Source organism: Aptenodytes patagonicus, chromosome 8 (genome assembly GCF_965638725.1).
Source record: "Aptenodytes patagonicus chromosome 8, bAptPat1.pri.cur, whole genome shotgun sequence".
Lineage (NCBI taxonomy): Eukaryota > Metazoa > Chordata > Aves > Sphenisciformes > Spheniscidae > Aptenodytes > Aptenodytes patagonicus.
Genome location: NC_134956.1, coordinates 9,060,299 through 9,077,010, shown reverse-complemented (window position 1 = coordinate 9,077,010; position 16,712 = coordinate 9,060,299). Strand labels below are relative to the sequence as shown.

The 16,712-nt window shown below is 39.5% G+C and overlaps 2 protein-coding genes across 3 annotated transcripts; both read left to right on the top strand.

Annotated features, from left to right (window-relative positions):
- The first annotated feature begins 272 nt into the window (after positions 1 to 272).
- SELENOK (selenoprotein K) lies at positions 273 to 2,724 on the top strand. The gene is made up of 4 exons (XM_076346274.1): positions 273 to 358; positions 984 to 1,074; positions 1,847 to 1,927; positions 2,628 to 2,724. Exons 1-4 carry the CDS (start codon positions 340 to 342, stop codon positions 2,722 to 2,724), a joined length of 288 nt encoding a protein of 95 aa, XP_076202389.1. The 5' UTR covers positions 273 to 339.
- A 2,397-nt stretch (positions 2,725 to 5,121) lies between these two features.
- ACTR8 (actin related protein 8) lies at positions 5,122 to 15,401 on the top strand. Of its 2 annotated transcripts, none has more exons than XM_076346273.1 (13): positions 5,122 to 5,140; positions 6,026 to 6,196; positions 7,076 to 7,186; positions 7,437 to 7,541; positions 8,192 to 8,365; positions 8,928 to 9,021; positions 10,881 to 11,013; positions 11,355 to 11,508; positions 12,057 to 12,152; positions 12,749 to 12,889; positions 13,299 to 13,563; positions 13,870 to 14,033; positions 14,712 to 15,401. In XM_076346273.1, the coding sequence occupies exons 3-13, from the start codon at positions 7,115 to 7,117 to the stop codon at positions 14,853 to 14,855; spliced, it is 1,542 nt and encodes a 513-aa protein (XP_076202388.1). In that variant the 5' UTR covers positions 5,122 to 5,140; positions 6,026 to 6,196; positions 7,076 to 7,114; the 3' UTR covers positions 14,856 to 15,401. The 2 variants fall into 2 exon arrangements, with proteins under 2 accessions (XP_076202388.1, XP_076202387.1); XM_076346272.1 differs by lacking the exon at positions 5,122 to 5,140 and adding an exon at positions 5,613 to 5,795.
- The last annotated feature ends 1,311 nt before the right edge of the window (positions 15,402 to 16,712 follow it).

Here is a 16,712-nt window from a genome sequence, read left to right as displayed (position 1 = left end):
CACAAGTTTTTCTCACTTCTACTCTTCCAATTCTCTCCCCCATCCCACGGCGGGGGAGACGGGCGGCTGCGCAGCGATCAGTTGCCGGCTGAGGTTAAACCACGACATAGGGTTACCGCGGCAAGGGAACCAGGAAAACAAGCGCCGCCCAGCACGGCCACAGCGCCACGGCCGTGCCGGCGCCGCCCCTTTCCCCTCAGGCCCGTCGGCCGGGAGCGAAGAGCCGGCACCGCGGCAGGTCACCGCCTTCGGCGGCCCCTTCTGGGCATGCGCTTCCCGCCCGCGCACGCGCAGTGGAGCCGAGGGCAGGCGACGCGGCAGCGCCCGCGGCCCGCCGCCATGGTGTACATCTCCAACGGTGAGGGGCAGCTGGAGGGAGCGGGTCGCGCCTTTTCCCCTCAGCGGGCGGGCGGGGGGGCGGCGGCGGCCGCGCGGCGGGGGACAGGTTAGAGTCCGGGCAGCGGGCGGCTGGGGGGCGGCGGGCCTGCGCTGGGCCGAGCGCTGCCTCCGCGCGGCCCGGGAGGGCCCGGGAGAGCCCAGCCGAGCCCAGCCCGCTGCCCTGAGCCAGCAGCACGCCTCGCCCGCTGCCGCTACCAAATCAACCCCTTCTCTGCGGCCTGGATTTGAGCGTCACGCGCTTCTAAGCGGTTTTTAAGGACTTTGAAACGTCGAAGCGCGTTCTGCATACCTCGGGAGCGTAACAGAGAAGCAGCTTAACCGCGTATTGGGAAACAGGCTGTACGGGTGGTTTTCTGTAGGTTGACGTGGACACGGTGTCTCTTTGGCGGTGGTGGTCCGATTGTTTCAAGTACTTGGACAATACCCTGTAGGGAAGGGAACTTGCTACTGTTGCCCACGAAGTGTAGTTTCTCCATCCTGTTTGCAAACTCTAGACTCAGCAGATGTGTTTTTATAACAGTAATGTACTGTACAGTGTCACACACTAAACATCCCTGGATGTTTTGTATCTTGATACGTTACAGGACAAGTTTTGGATAACCAGAGTCGGGCTCCTTGGCGTTTGTCATCTATAACAGATTTCTTCTGGTCGATAGCAGATTTCGTGGTTCTGTTGTAAGTAGAAGTTAATTCTTTTGATGAGCTCTATTTCAGATTTGCCGTAGGTGGAAGCTACTCAGTGCTGTCAGTAAAACAGCAATAAAACCGGTAGATTTACTCTTTAGCACTCCATATCTACTGTCCCCAAAACCATATATGAATGTTTTACTATGACTGCGTGGCTTTGGTTATTAAGCACTATAATATATTTAATAAAAACAAAAGTGTATGAAAAGCGATGCAAACTTACTGGCAGTTCAAATGAGTTTTCTTACATTTCTTCCATTTTAATACTGGAAAAAGGAAACATATACTTCTGTTAAACAGCTAGTTTCTAATAGCTGATCAAATAATTAAGATACTATTTGGAGAATTTCTACTGGTGACAATAGATTCTGGCTATGTAAAAATAATCACACAGAAGTAATCACAAATTTATGGCCCCAGATCAAAGCCAGTTAAGAAACAAAAAGTTCTTTTGATGTATTCAACAGTCCTTCATTATTTCAGTTACAGGTTTATATTTATGCATTTCTTGCACTTTAGTTACCAGAAGAATAGATGTTACAGTTTGAGCCTTACAGTAATTTCGAATTACTTCAGATTTGGTCTTCATACGTAGGAGAAAAAATGCCAAGATTTGTTAAACAACAATAATCTTGAGAAGATACACTGTTCATTCCTGAACACTACTTACAGTTTTTCAGGCCATTTCTTATCTTGCAATCCAAAAATTCAGAAACTATATCTAGCAATCAGTTCACCTAACTCCTGTTTTATTTTTCAGTTTCCAGAGCATTATTCAACCAGATTTGAGAAGAAGAGGCTACACATCTTCCTCCTATTCAGGATACAATGATGGAAGAGGGTATTTTTTCATATTCACGCTAGTTCTGATTTTTTCTTCTATCTTAGCAAAATGACATAATGTGTTCAGATTACAGTTGTGATTTGCTTTGAATCAGATCATGTAAGAAGACTAAAACATTGTTTATCTGCGGTATTTTGTCTAAAACTCGTTGATGACAATACATAGCTTTGGATAGCTGTAATAACAGTATAGTCTGACGCTCACTGAAACAATTTTTCAAACCTGCCTAATAGGCAATACGCATCTTTGTTGAAATTCTTGTTTTGTTAGACTTGCTCGTACTCAGCATTTGATTTACATTAAATCAGTCATTTCATGTATTAGATTACCTACAGATAAAGCAAAACACTTTGTTATAGGGATGTAATTTCTATAAACACTATAGTTACTGTGTTCCTTTGTTCTTAATGGTTTGCCTAACTTTTTTTATAGGACTGTGTAAAAGCCTCAGTTAGCTGTAGCTTTCTCTTGTGAGACAGGAGAAATTAGAACCCTTTGTGTAGGGGAATTTTCAAGAAAGTGGGGTTGGGTTGGTTTTTTTTTTTTTTTTAAAAAGCTTTCACATGAAACCCAAACAACTTTTCCAGAGGTTCTAACTTTCTAATTGCTATCATTCAGAGACAGTGTTACTATATTTCTAGTTTAACAATTTAATGCCGATTGCATGTTGTTTTCCTTGCCTTCCTTTCCTTTTCAGGCCTCCAGCACATCCTCGCCGAAGGATGGGTCGAATAAATCACTGGGGTGGAGGCCCCAGTCCACCACCAATGGCTGGAGGTGGATGAGGAAGGTAATTCCAAATCTGCTGTATCCTGCTTTGAACTTTTTTTTTTTTAAACAACAATGATAATTGAAGGTTAAGGTAGAATGGAGTGTTTTGTCCTCCTTTTGCAAACCTTACCAAAACAGGAGGAGGATCAAAGTGGTTAGATACTTTCAGTAAAGGGGGGAAAAAAGGGAGGGGGGGTGTTTAAAAGGTTTTGGCTCAGAAATGGTGAGCTTCTACTTTTAACTGCATAGAGGTGGATATACAGAGTGTAGCAAAGATTTTTGAACGCAGCTGATAAAAAACTATTTAGAACTTTTCATCTTTTTTGGCTGCTAATTTCTGTCCAGATCAGTAGTGACTGAAACTTTGTTTGCATTTCTAATAGTTATCATGTGACACGTGACTTTTTTTGTTTAAAGTACATAATTTTACTTCTTTTCTGTCGGTAAGTAATACAGATGTTAAAAGTCTATTAGTAAAAAACCTTTTTTTCCTGTTACAGTGATATAGCTATGCAAATCTTGAATTCTAATACAGCATAAATATCAGAATTGCTTAAAAAGGGGGGCAGAAACCATTAAAAAAGCCCTGGTCTTTAAAATTCTTACAGCTGCTTGAACTTTAATTCTGTTTTATTGATTAGTTTGGCTGGTGGGAGTTTCATCTAACACTGAATGTATATAGAGTATGGTTTAATTTACTTTAAGATTTAAGTAAACAATCCTTTTTCCTTTTCATGAATCACTCCCCATCGTTACCATAACAAAAGTTACAAGAAAAAAGAACACATGCAGTTGGTTAATACCTGTAAATCTTGTAGGAAAAAGTTCATATTCCAAAAAGCACCAAATACACTAGTATTTCGGTTCCCTAGAAAAAAGGATAAGCTTCTTCCCATTTTTTTTTTTTTCATTTGGATGGTTTTTTTTCTTTTCGACTAGACATGAGGCCAGCAAAGACTGTGGGGAGGGCTTTTGGGTAATAACAGCAACGGGTAATCTGCTCGGGAATAGAAGTTTGCGAGTCCCATTTAGCTAAATTAAAAACAATTTTATTTTAAAATTGTTACTTGCATAATTTTATCTTGCAAAGAAAGGCTTTGTCATCTTTAAGTGTACTGTAATTACTTTATCTTTTAGGTAAACACCTGCTGAAGAGGCAGGCAAAAGAGCATACACATCTGCAAGATGAAAGGGAAGAAGAGTTTAGTGGTGGACCAAATGAGTTTGAATGCTGTGAATGTGTATGTCTAACTGGAAACTGTTCTGTGATACAAGCAGATTAATGAAGTTGTACTGGGAACTCCTTCTTCAAGGATCTGGTGTAACTGAACCGCAGTTTTATTAAATACATGTTTATTGTCTAAAGTCTTTGTATAGTTTCTGAACACTACTGTAGTTGCAAAGTAATAAGTAAATTATATTTGGCTTGTCACAAAGCTGACTTTCTCATCATTTTAGGAAAAAAAATCTGTCTGAAGTACAGTAAGCCCTTTTCTGTTCAAATGAGGAAGAATAAATTTATATTTAATACAGAATGTCCCTCAAGTCAAACTTAAAGCAGTGCTTCCTAATAGGCTTGGTATTTACTCTTATTTTTGTCAGTACTAACATTCTGTACCTTGCTGTATTTTTATGATGGTAATGATACTCTAAAACCTCTTTTAAAATGCAACTTACAAATTTCTTTATTTTACAATCCTTGCGTTTTACAAACTCGCTTCCTTAAGGCCCATAATGGGTTTTATAACATGCCTGTTTTATAAGCACCTCTTGAAACAACTTCCTTCTCCATTATAAACTTACCCAAATGTATAAATCTATTTGCTGTACAAATTTTGGTAAGACTTTTTTCCAATAAAATTAGGCTTTGTTTTTATTACAGGAAGAGAAGGTAGTGAATTCAAACACAGAGTGCTAACACAGAAGAGTTTTCTTTCAAACAGTAACTACCTTTTAACTAATTTACCCCATTTCAGGATGGGGGTTTCTTACTGTTGTTCTTGGGTTTGGTGGGGGTTTCTTACTGTTGTTCTTGGGTTTGGTTTGGGGTTTGGTTTTTTTGTTCAGTTGGAGAGGGCTGCATCTGAGAAAAGATTAGCTGCCAAGAATCCAGATTGAATTATCTTTTACAAGGTGCCACTGCAAATTTTTTACTTAAACCTCTCTAATAGTCTCTTCAGCACGAAATTATAACATCCAACAATATCCCTTGGTTAACATAGGCATCTACTAATTAGCTGGCTTTTGCCAGCTAGTTAGGGTGAAACCACCCCCTCCGGTGGTTCCTGCTCTTGCTACACGTACGCAACACAAAAAAAAGTTACTGTCTTCTAAACTTGCCGCGTAACAGCAGCCTTTGGTCTAACACACGTACCTTCCTCAGCTCCACTCAAACCTCGCATCTGTGGAGCTTCCCGCCCACAGATCAGGTGTGTACAGGTAGGTGGGTCATCGTTAAGTTCTTCAGAGGTGTATCACACGTGTATCAGCTGTACTATGACTTTTTTATAGACAGTATTTTTTTAAGTTGTTCGGAGGACTGCATTACCCTTCCTCCAGGCCGCCCCCCTCCCTCCCCGCCAGTAACAGCCCAGCTGACCAGGTTTGGCTGCCGCCAGGTCAGAGCCCCCGCAGCCCGGAGCGGCGGAGGTGCTCCCCAGGCTCTTTGCTTACCACTGCTCGTCCCCTCAGGGCAGAGGCCGGGGCAGTCCCTCGGCGCAGCCGCTGCCTTCCCGCACCCCCCCCGCGAGCCGAGCCGAGGTGGCCCGGAGCAGGCGGCGGCGCCTCTGAGGGGACGGCCGGGCCGGCGAGCCCCTTCCCGCCGAGGCCCCCCGCAGTACCTGCCTGAGGGGCGGTGCCGGGCGCGGGCCCGCCCGCTTCCGCCCCGCGCGAACGCCGGGCCGGGCGCCGCTCGGCCTTCGCAGGAGCGGCTTCCTCCTGGCGGCTGGGCGCCGCTCGCCCGGCGGGGAGCATGACCCAGGCGGAGAAGGGGGAGGCGGAGAACGGGAAGGACAAGGAGCGCGACCGGGAGCGCGAGCAGCGCGGCGTCAAGCGGCCCATCGTCCCCGCCGCCGTGCCCGAGTCCCTGCAGGAGGTGAGGCCCGGCCGGCCGGCGAGCGGTGAGGGGGCAGGGCCGCGGCGGCGGCTCCTCAGGGCGGCGCAGCCTCCCTGCTGGCCGAGAGGCTGCGCTGGGGTAGGTCGGGCCCGGGCTCGGCCTTTTAAAGGCTCAGGCGCGGGGGAACGCCGGGCCGGCTCCAGGAGGGCGCGGGGGCAGGTGGGCGCGGGGACACCGGCTTACTCCCGTGCGCGTTGTGGTGCTTTCAGCAAATACAGAGCAACTTCATCGTGGTGATACACCCTGGCTCGACGACTCTGCGGCTCGGGAGGGCCACGGACACGCTGCCCGCGGGCATTCCCCATGTCATCGCGCGGCGGCACAAGCAGCAGGGACAGGCGGCCTACAGAGACAGCTGGCTCCTGAGGGACGGGCTCAACGTAAGCCGGGCCACGCACCGGTGGCGTGTCCTCCGAACTTGCTAAAACGGATGTTTTAACGACGTATTTCTGTTGCATTTTTTTGTTGTGTAATGCGTATCTTCCCCTCATGCATTCTGTTTTTCCAGAGAGGAATAAATCTCGAGACAAACTTTTTTCCCCTTTTAATGTGCTGTAGATGCCACCTTACTGAAGTCAGTAGATTTGCACCACTCTGTTAGGGCTTTATGTGATTTGTTCATAATGAACTAAATCCAATGAATTGATAGGTTGAGGGTTTAGTACTCATTGATTTCTGTGGTCTGATATCACACACGGTATTGCTGTTTGTAGAATGACAACTGTAGAACTAGAATTGGGCTGCCGCCTTTGTGAATGAGTTGGTTACAAGCTGGCTTGTAACTTCAGTAACATAGCCAGTAGTTTTAGTCTAACCTGCTCAAAAAATATAGGTAGTGATCTTATATATACTTTGAATCTGTACAAAAAATCACTAATCAAATTAATGTCTCTAATATTAAACCTCACCTTTAAATAATCGAGATCTATTTAAACATTTTTGCGCCTGCTTAATATTTCTATAGTTAAATAGATAATGTCCTGAGCTCATCACTCTGGAGATGAAGTCCAGCAGCCGTTACAGTCAGTTCAAAGATTCAAGTTGACTTAGACAAATGGGTGTTGGGAACCCTAATATAAAAAAGTTTCTTTAAAAATAAGTGTATGTTTATTGTACAATGTGCAAACCTTCTGTCCTTTCTACAGTCTATCAACTACAGTAATGATTTCATTGTTTAGTAATAGCTTCAGTATTACCAGCATACAGACATGGAGTTAGAAAGTAAGTATTTACATTGTATATTTTTGGGTTTTGTTTAGAAACCTGAAAGTACTGAGCAGAGACAAAATGGCCTTAAAATGGTGGACCAAGCAATATGGTCCAAAAAGATGTCAAATGGCGCAAGGCGTATACCAGTGTCACCTGATCAGGTAACTTATTCTTAAGATTTTATGACATTGTTCATTCATATAGTCATTTGGTGTGATGCTATATTTTAGTGGGGAAGAATAGATATCCTTTATACAGCAAATATGGATAGTGCTATTGTGTGACCTAACTCTGAAGATCTGAGGAGATGAAGATTTAAACTGGTTCTTCGAGGGGTGGGAGGTTTCTTTTTTTTTTTCATGCATGGTGAAATGTTTATCATCAACAGCATTTGTTTTGATTACATTTCAGGCCAGGTCATACAACAGACAGATGCGGCCAGCTATTTTAGATCACAGTTCTGGGGCCAAGTGGACAAACACATCAAATCATCCTGAATTTTTGGTAGGAGAAGAGGTAAGATTCATTTTCCCGCTGAAATGAGGCTTAGTATTGTTTTAATGCGGCTGCGTAATCAGTAGCAGTTTGCTATATGTTAGTATGTATTGAAAGGCATATAAATTTAGTCAAGCAAAACATGAGCAGCTTTACTATGGACGAACAGAATATTTATTATCATTCAGCAAGACCAGACAGTTTCCCCCATTTGCCTAGCAAGTAACCTTGATCCTTTGCTGCTATAAATCAGTGTTTCTGCAGGGACTAGGTGAGAACTTTGCCCATGTGGTATAATCCAGAGAAAAGGCAAGAAACTGGTAAAAGGATCAGTACATGGAATCACTGCTGAGTAATTAGGTATTCATGAGCTTCAAAGAGTCTTTTAAATTATTTTAGACACTAATTTGAGATAATGGAAAAATATACTGTTATGTTCATAGTAGATGTCTATGGATATGAAAATTCAAACAATTTAAACCATGTATTTAATGTCTTTTTTATTTTAGTGCTTTATAATCAAGCCCTGTTAAAAAGAAATGCACTGTATTGCTGTCGCATTGGCCTGAGTGCTGCTGTATGTCTTGTATCTGCTTCTGAAATATTTTCCTAGTATTTGTTACTAATCTTTTGGGGAAAACAATGCCTAGAACATTGTCTCTTATTTTCAGGCACTGTATGTTAATCCACTAGATTCTTATAATATACATTGGCCTATTAGAAGAGGGCAGTTGAATCTCCACACAGGCCCTGGTGGCTCCCTCACTGCAGTATTAGCAGACCTTGAAGTTATATGGTCACATGCAATACAAAAATACCTGGAAATACCATTGAAAGACTTAAAGGTGAGCTGTGAACACATTAATGTGGGCTGTATCCACTTCTGTAAACGTTACTATAAAAGAGAAGCAACCTGCTGTTATTGTTAGCCTCTCCCTGGTGGTTTTCTTAAAGAATAAATTCTTTCTGCTGGTGAGCATGGTTCCTAAGACTTCATTTGGAATTTTATGCATGTCTTTAAGACAAAAATTGTTAATAAAACTTCTACCAAGGAGGTTTGGAAATCCCATTATAGAAATTTCAGTCTTAGTCTGTTTGGGATTTTTTAATTGACTAAAAAGGAGGCAACTGAGGAACGGGTGCCTAATACTTGCATAAGTTCTTCTCCTTGCTGAGTATAGGTGTTTTTCTCATATCTGATGTACTTTTAAACACTTTAGTGACCTATAAACTCTTAACTTGGTACTTACTCTGAACGCATTTTTTTAAATTATTAAAACCCTTCCCATAATTTTGCTTCTTTTAATAATTTGTATATTATGCTTTCTTCCTTAGCATCAGGTATTCAAGAATGTAAAGAGAAACTTAATTTGAGAGCTGGCTTTAATATACTGTTCTTATCTTCAGTACTACAGATGCATTTTACTAATTCCAGACATCTATAATAAACAACATGTGAAAGAACTGGTAAATATGATCCTAATGAAGATGGGCTTCTCAGGTAAAACCATACATAAGCAAGCACTTATCATTAATAGTGTAAAGATTTTTTACCTTTAAGGCACATTTTTGCACATCAATCCCAGTTTGGCTGGGACTAGCACCTTTCATCTTTTGCTATTCCCATAACTGTTGTCTCTTTCAATGGGGCAAAATGGTTGGCTAGCATTGAAACAAGTTTCTTCGTTTGCTATTAGTTATTCCAACTGTGGGCTTCTCACTTCAGCTGAGACAAAAGTAGCAACAGTCTGATTTCTCAAGTATTTCTAAAATGCACAATGTTAACTCCACGGAGTATTAAGATTCTTAGACTTCAGAACAAAAGTATATGATGTAAGATGCTGCTACTGTCCTCTCTATAGGATGACATAATAGGAGGTTTTCAGTTAAACTGCTGGAAGTTTCTGGCTAGTCTTCTGGAAAGAACTGCTGTAGTCTTAGCCATCTTTCTCTGATTTCACATTTAGAGAAAACGCAGCAAGTCATTATGGAAGGCCCAGTAACCCAACCATATGGAGCATACTTAATTTGAAATAATCGGAGTAGTAGTACCTTTGGTGCTGCAAAGTCCTTTTTTGTATTAGGTATGCAAGGAAAGAGGCTTAAAAAGTGGACAAGAATAATAAGTTAAATGATAGAGACTAGTCAAATGGTAAGTTAATTGTAAGATGTTGAAGATTAATAACTGCTGTTGTTTAATAATTAATCAGTACGAAGTGCAAACAGTTCCCAAGTATTACTCTCAGCAGAATATGTGCTTAGATATTACTGCTTCCCATCTGAAAGAATTAAGTAGGTGGTAAATAAATACTGCAAAAAGAGAGACTGATCTCATGAGATCTAAATTTTTTTCACATGCATACATGTATTTGATTTGTTTCATTGTGTTAAAATGAACAAACCATTAGTTTTAGGTTTTAATCAGAATGGTTCTAAATCATACTTTGGTTGATTCCTCCTCAGTTTTTACATAGAAGTAATGTGAACAGTACCTAATAATACTACTACTATGTAAAAATGTACTGGCACTAGACAGAGGAATTTGCAGTTGAAATGCGTTAGCTTCAGAGGAACAGGAAGAATACTAAGAAAAATACACAAAGCTTCATGCTCTTCTGATACATGAAAGTGAAAATCAGAAAGTATCCTTAATAACTCTTCACAGTGCCGTTTCCTAAATAATCAGTGAAGAGCTGAACTAATTATACAGCATAACTAAACTTTCTTAATCTATTTAAAAACATTTGCCTTTAAAACAGTAATTCTACTTAGTTTTTGTCTACAAAGCACAGCTCAATTGAGTTATTCTTTTCCTTCATTGGCTAGGCAGATAGACTGAAGCCTCCAGTACGTCTCAGGTTTAAGTATGGGCTTCTGATACAAATACAAAGGTACTCTTTCACAGAGTTAAAGGTGGATTGAAAGGAAAGCAGACAGTGAAATTGGACCTTGTTTTATAACTATTTAAAGAATATATCTAAAATGCTAATGGTAATGATACTTGATTAAAACTAGAAAAAAATTGGGAAGATGCTTCATGTGCATCTGATAACCGAGTCCCTGCAACACTGGTTACAAAACCAAGTAAAGTCTGGAGGCAGTATCTTGAAACTTGCAAAAAATAAGAACATTTGAACATAGGCATCCACCCCACTCCTAGCTTTTCTCAGGACTTTAAGGGCCTACCCAACAAAAAATCTGTAAGTCCCCCCCTACCCCATCTCCACTAAATATACAGACTTTCAGTGCAGAGTCAGGCTATTAGTAGATTTTAAAAGACACTAAGATGTCCTTTAAATATCAGCAACATGGCTCTGGAGCTTGGCATAAATTGGATATAATTTTTTCTCATATTGCTAGGAATTGTTGTACACCAGGAGTCTGTCTGTGCTACCTTTGGAAGTGGTTTAAGCAGCGCATGTATAGTAGATGTGGGAGATCAGAAGACAAGTGTTTGCTGTGTGGAAGATGGTGTTTCCCATCGCAACACCAGGTATCTTTTAATATGCAGAATTATTATAAGCATGTACTTAGTTGCTTACCAAAGACTTGGTAAAGTCTTTAAAGTCTTAAAAACAAGATTTTTTTTTTTTACAAATACAAGGGTTTTTTTACTGCGAGCTATGCGACAGGGTCATCATGTTATGATATGAACCTTAAAGAACTCTGACATCCTTAAAAGAAGGAAACATGCAGAACTGATACCGTGCTCTGCAAACTATGTGGAGGTCATGATCACAGCATGTCTGAAATGTTGCTTGTATTCCTATGTATGCTACCGTAAAAGGCCAGTATTTCAGCAAATTAATAACCTTTTTCTTCTCTCTGCTTTAGGCTGTGCCTTGCATATGGAGGATCTGACGTGTCAAGGTGTTTTTATTGGCTTATGCAACGAGCAGGATTCCCATACAGAGACTGTCAGTTAACTAATAAGTTGGATTGCCTGCTGCTTCAGCACTTAAAGGAGACATTTTGTCATCTAGACCAGGTGAGAAGGGAAAATGGTATATTCTCCAAGTAATTTTTTTTTTTTTTTCCTTTAAAGAATGCTACTCTGGGGAACCCTTTTGCGAGTCTACGAGTGCTTGTAAATGGAATAAAATGTAATATTTTGCTCAGTAGAATACTGGCAAAAGCTGGAGAAGCTTTAGACTCGAAGTATTTGTAACTTGTTTTATTTTTCTTCTAGTTGAAAGAATCCCAACTCTTAGAAAGATAGTTTCTTTGTTCTTATTACTGAAAGCAGCTGATAGTAGCTGCATATTTGCTGGTTTTCAACTTCAGTTTTGTAAGGTCTGGCAGCAGGTCTCTTCTTTCTGCACAAAGTCTCATTGTAAAGGCTTAGGCATGTAGAAAGCTGTTTTGGCAGATTGTGCTACAAGGAAAAGACTTCAAAGAGCTCAAGGATAGGTAAATGAAATTCACAGTCTGAGGAGTTTTGTTACTTTTTGTTGTTTCCTACAATTTAAATAGATTATGCAGCTTGATAGAGAGATATAAAAGCTACAATTTTTTTTACATTGTTTTTGACCTTAGGATATTTCTGGATTGCAAGACCATGAGTTCCAGATTCGTCATCCGGATTCTCCAGCTTTATTATACCAGTTCCGATTAGGAGATGAAAAATTACAGGTGGTTTTTTGTTTTTTTTTTAATTACAAGAATTATATTCAGCATTCAGGCTCAGGGCCTCACTTTGTATCGGTTCAGTGCTACTAAGCCCATATGATTTATGGATTGTTCTTAACATATGCTTGTTGATAGTTTTAAAATTAATTCCTATGTGTATGAATGGGCCTAATGCAGCACTAGTGGATGCACAAGACTTCCTAACTAGCTTTAGCCAGAATGGTTGTAGCTTCAACTAAATATGATGATATTTATCCTTCAAGGGTAAGGAATGAATGCTAATTTTGCAAGTTTTTCACCTCACTCTTGAATTTTCTAATTCTGTAACAAACTGCATTTGAATACTAATTTATCATACAATGCCAGAATCTGTAAAGAAACCTATATACATGTATAATTTTATGTTTTGAGGTTTTCCTTAATTATACAAAGCTGAAGACACTTTAGCCTTTTACAAAACTATTTGAAAAGAATGTGTATTTAATTTTCAAATGTGAGAAAAACAGAACAAGCTTTTTCTTTTTTTATAGTAAGTACCGAAAAAAAACCCCAAAAAACCAACTATGTTGTAAAACCATGTCAAATGTCTCATTCTTCAGGCTCCAATGGCTCTGTTTTATCCAGCAACATTTGGAATTGTTGGACAAAAAATGACAACTTTGCAACACAGGTCACAAGGTGACCCTGAGGATCCTCATGATGAACATTATCTGCTAGCCACACAAAGTAAGCAGGAGCAGGTGTGTGAATGCTCATTTTATTTTTTATTAAGTATTATTTAATTGGGGAATAAAATCAGGACTCATTAGCTCATCTTAGAAACCAAAGTTTGTTATCTGGGCCAGAAGCATTAAAAAATAAATTTAGAGTAAGAAATTACGGATGTCTAGACAAGTCCTTAATTAGAACTGTTTATTTTCAGAGTCTAAGAGGGCTTCATATTATGGCATTGATACATCTGATGGAGTTCAAAATAAAACCCTTATTTTGGAAGTGAGGATTAAAATGAAATAATACAATGCTTAACCTTTCTGTGCAAAAAGGTGACAAGAAGTGCAGTGGTGTTTAGTTAAGTCTTTGTATTGTTCTGTAATCTGCTGAAGATCTTTTTGCATTTTTCATAGTTCAACTTGTTTTCTCATTTTTAAGTCTGCAAAAGCTACAGCTGATAGAAAATCTATGTCGAAGCCTGGTGCGTTTGAGGGAGACTTGAGAGGCCAAGCCTCAGACATTTCAGAGAGGATCTACCCACAAGAAGTGGAACTGGGATCTTCCCAGAGTGACTGTATGATATCTGGAAATGATTCAGAGGAACCTTTAACTGCACACATGTCCAGGAAAACAGCTATTTCTCAGTTTGAAGGCAAAGCCTTAGGCCTTGACAAAGCCATTCTTCATAGTATTGACTGCTGCGGTAAGAATTACATTTGTACAATTCTGTAAAATATGCATGTCAGAAGTTATGGTAACTTCTATATTTTACCAAAGTAACACGTATGTCCCTAAGTTTTCATCATCTCTGGAGTTCCTTATGCTTGCACCTTTGCTGAGGTTTCTTGAGCGAGATGTTTTGAATCTCCAAGGAATAGGAAAAGAATTTTAAAAGCAAACACTTACCCGTTTCTGTCTGGTTTGACTTGCACTAAATTCTTTATAATACAAATACAGGCCATATTAACTTTAAAAACCAGATATATTTCTATATATCCATTCATTCCAGCATCTGATGATACAAAAAAGAAGATGTACAGCTCCATCTTAGTAGTGGGAGGAGGCCTTATGTTTCATAAAGCTCAAGAGTTTCTTCAACACCGAATTCTCAACAAAATGCCACCTTCTTTTAGAAGAGTCGTTGAAAATGTTGAAGTCATCACAAGACCGAAGGTATACTGTTAACTGATAGCTAAATGGTTAATAAACTATGACTAGTTAAAATCTTCAAAAGATTAAAAAAATACATACTCTTTCAAAACCACAGATTAGTTGCATATCTGAGGAGATTTAGGAGAGCTTTCAGCTCATAACATAGCGCTCTCCAATTATAGGCAGGAAGTTAGAGGTATAGCAAGAGTGTTACTAGTATTGATCACTGAAGCGTTTATTAGCTAAAGGCCATATTCTTAAAGAAGCAGTTAGTACTGGCCCGTGAAGTTAACCTGTCTGGCTCAGCAAGAAATTGTGTTAGGGTTTTTTATTACTATTAAGGTAAAAGAAAGTATGGCATTAAAAGAGCAATTTTCATTTGGCATTAATCAGCAAAATTTGTAAAAACAAAACTTGAGTATTTTTCAGAGCCTCCATTGCTGAGGGCAGGATTTCCATGACATGCCTAGAAGGCATCTTAAAAAAAAAAAAAAAGGTGACTTTGCTAAACACCTCAAATATTCTTTCTGTAGTTGTATCTCACTATTTTTTCCTAAATAATTTTGAAAAACTTCTTTTCTCCTCCCCTCACCCCCGAGATTCTAAGTGGTGAATACTGTTGGAAAAGTTAGGATACAAGTTTTGAGAACTATGCAAATTTACACCAATGATTGTGTACAATCTGTGTTTTGAATTTAGGATATGGATCCCCGCTTAATTGCATGGAAAGGAGGTGCAGTTTTAGCCTGTCTTGATACAACTCAGGAGCTATGGATATATCAGCGAGAATGGCAGCGTTTTGGTGTCAGAATGTTACGAGAGCGAGCTGCATTTGTATGGTAATGGATATGTTTACAGTGGAACATGATTAATTGGTGATTCTTTTCCCCAAATGCCCCCTTTTCCAGTGCAGATGTATTGATCTTCTGCTGATAGATATTTTTGTATTTTATTAAAACTAACTTCAACTGAGATTTTTCCAAAAGTGGTGCAAGTCTTCAGCATTGCTATACTTCATCTTTTGAATTGTATGCGTTGAATTCTGTGTACAAAGTATCACAGTCATCTCCAAATTCACTACATTTATATTATGTAGGTTACGTACATTAAAATTGCACAGTGTGGGAATTTGAGGTATAAAATACTGATGTGGCAGATGTTAAGCCAAGATTCATTCCAGATTCATTCCAGTACACAGAAGCAATAGCTGAAGAGTGCAGGCTGTGGGCTTAATGCCTTATTCCGATTCATACTCTAACGTAACCAGGAGATGAAATTGTTACGTAAGCAATCATCATGGAAAAAGTGTAATGGAGAACCCAAACTACAGTTGCTGTTGGTATTTTGCTTATATAATAAATCATATTATTCAGCGGAAAGACTTAAGAATTTGAAAGTGGAGTATTTTTTCTTGCCTGTTCTCATCATCAAAAGCTCTTGCTAGCTTTTCATTATGCATGGCAGTTATCCACTCTTTTCCCTATTTAAAAAATCCAATATAATACACTCAAAAGAGCTAGATGCATTTTCATATAGCCAGCACCAACCTCAGTCCTATGGTACAGGCACACGAGCTTTTTCTCCCAACAAATATTCCTTAGTTACAGAAGTGCTATTTGTTAGGTTTTTTTCTTCTGTAATGAAGGCTCCCGCCACCCTCAGATCACACCTCAAATCCATATCTGCAATTATAATTTAGTTTAAAACTATTAAAACACTTCTAACAATATAATAAATATCAAAGATCAATGAATGTGGTTTCTACAAAGCACAGGAGAAAGAACTGATTTCCTTTTAATCTGCTTTCATTAAAAGTTCTAAAGAGAAAGGATATTTCCACCCAACTTATGGATTATGCTGTAATCTTACCTGAAAGTATTTTACTGCAGGCTATGATTACATTCTTGTATTTTATTTAAGACTAGGACCTTTGGGCTCTCTTTTTATTCAAGATATAGCATACAATACTTCAAATTTTACTCTGGCAAGATTAGGTGTCATTGCTGGGTTTGGTTTTTTGGGGCGAGAAGGGGGCATTCCCTTCAAGAAAAGGGTCCAGAATTCCTGTTATAGAAGAAAGGGTTGTTTTTTTTTTTTTTAAGTCGCATGATTGTGATACAGAAGAGAAAGTACATATGTACAAAGATCTTGTTTAGATTTGTTGATATGCAAATGGTTCTCCACAGCAAACATTTCACAAGTCAAGTGCTGACACTTGGACACCCTGAAGGGTGAGGTAAATTACTCCACTTTAAAAGCTACATTATTCTTACAACTGCGTATCAAACATGCTGTAAATGCACGCTGTAACTCAATAGAGTAACAGAATCACAAAACCAGCCTTTAAGTCATGTTGGAAAACCTGTGCTGCTTAACTGCACCTGAGGCTCCCATCAGTTAACTTCACAAACTCTACACAGAGGAGAGCAGTACTTGTAAATTACTTGATGGACTGTGTTCTGGTATTTACACAATCAATTATTTCTGACTGACAGTTTTATTTGAGCACAAATTTCTTATAATTTCATTTCTTATTATGGAAGTCACTTCTTAGTTTGCCACAATTTAGAAATGTTTTGTTCAGGATTTAGTTCAAATAAGTAAGCTTGTATTAAATATGGTCCAGCAGCTACAGCGCCCTACTGTTTGGTCAGCTATTGATACTGTTGTCTTCAGTTTTGTTAAGACTAGAGCTCAATA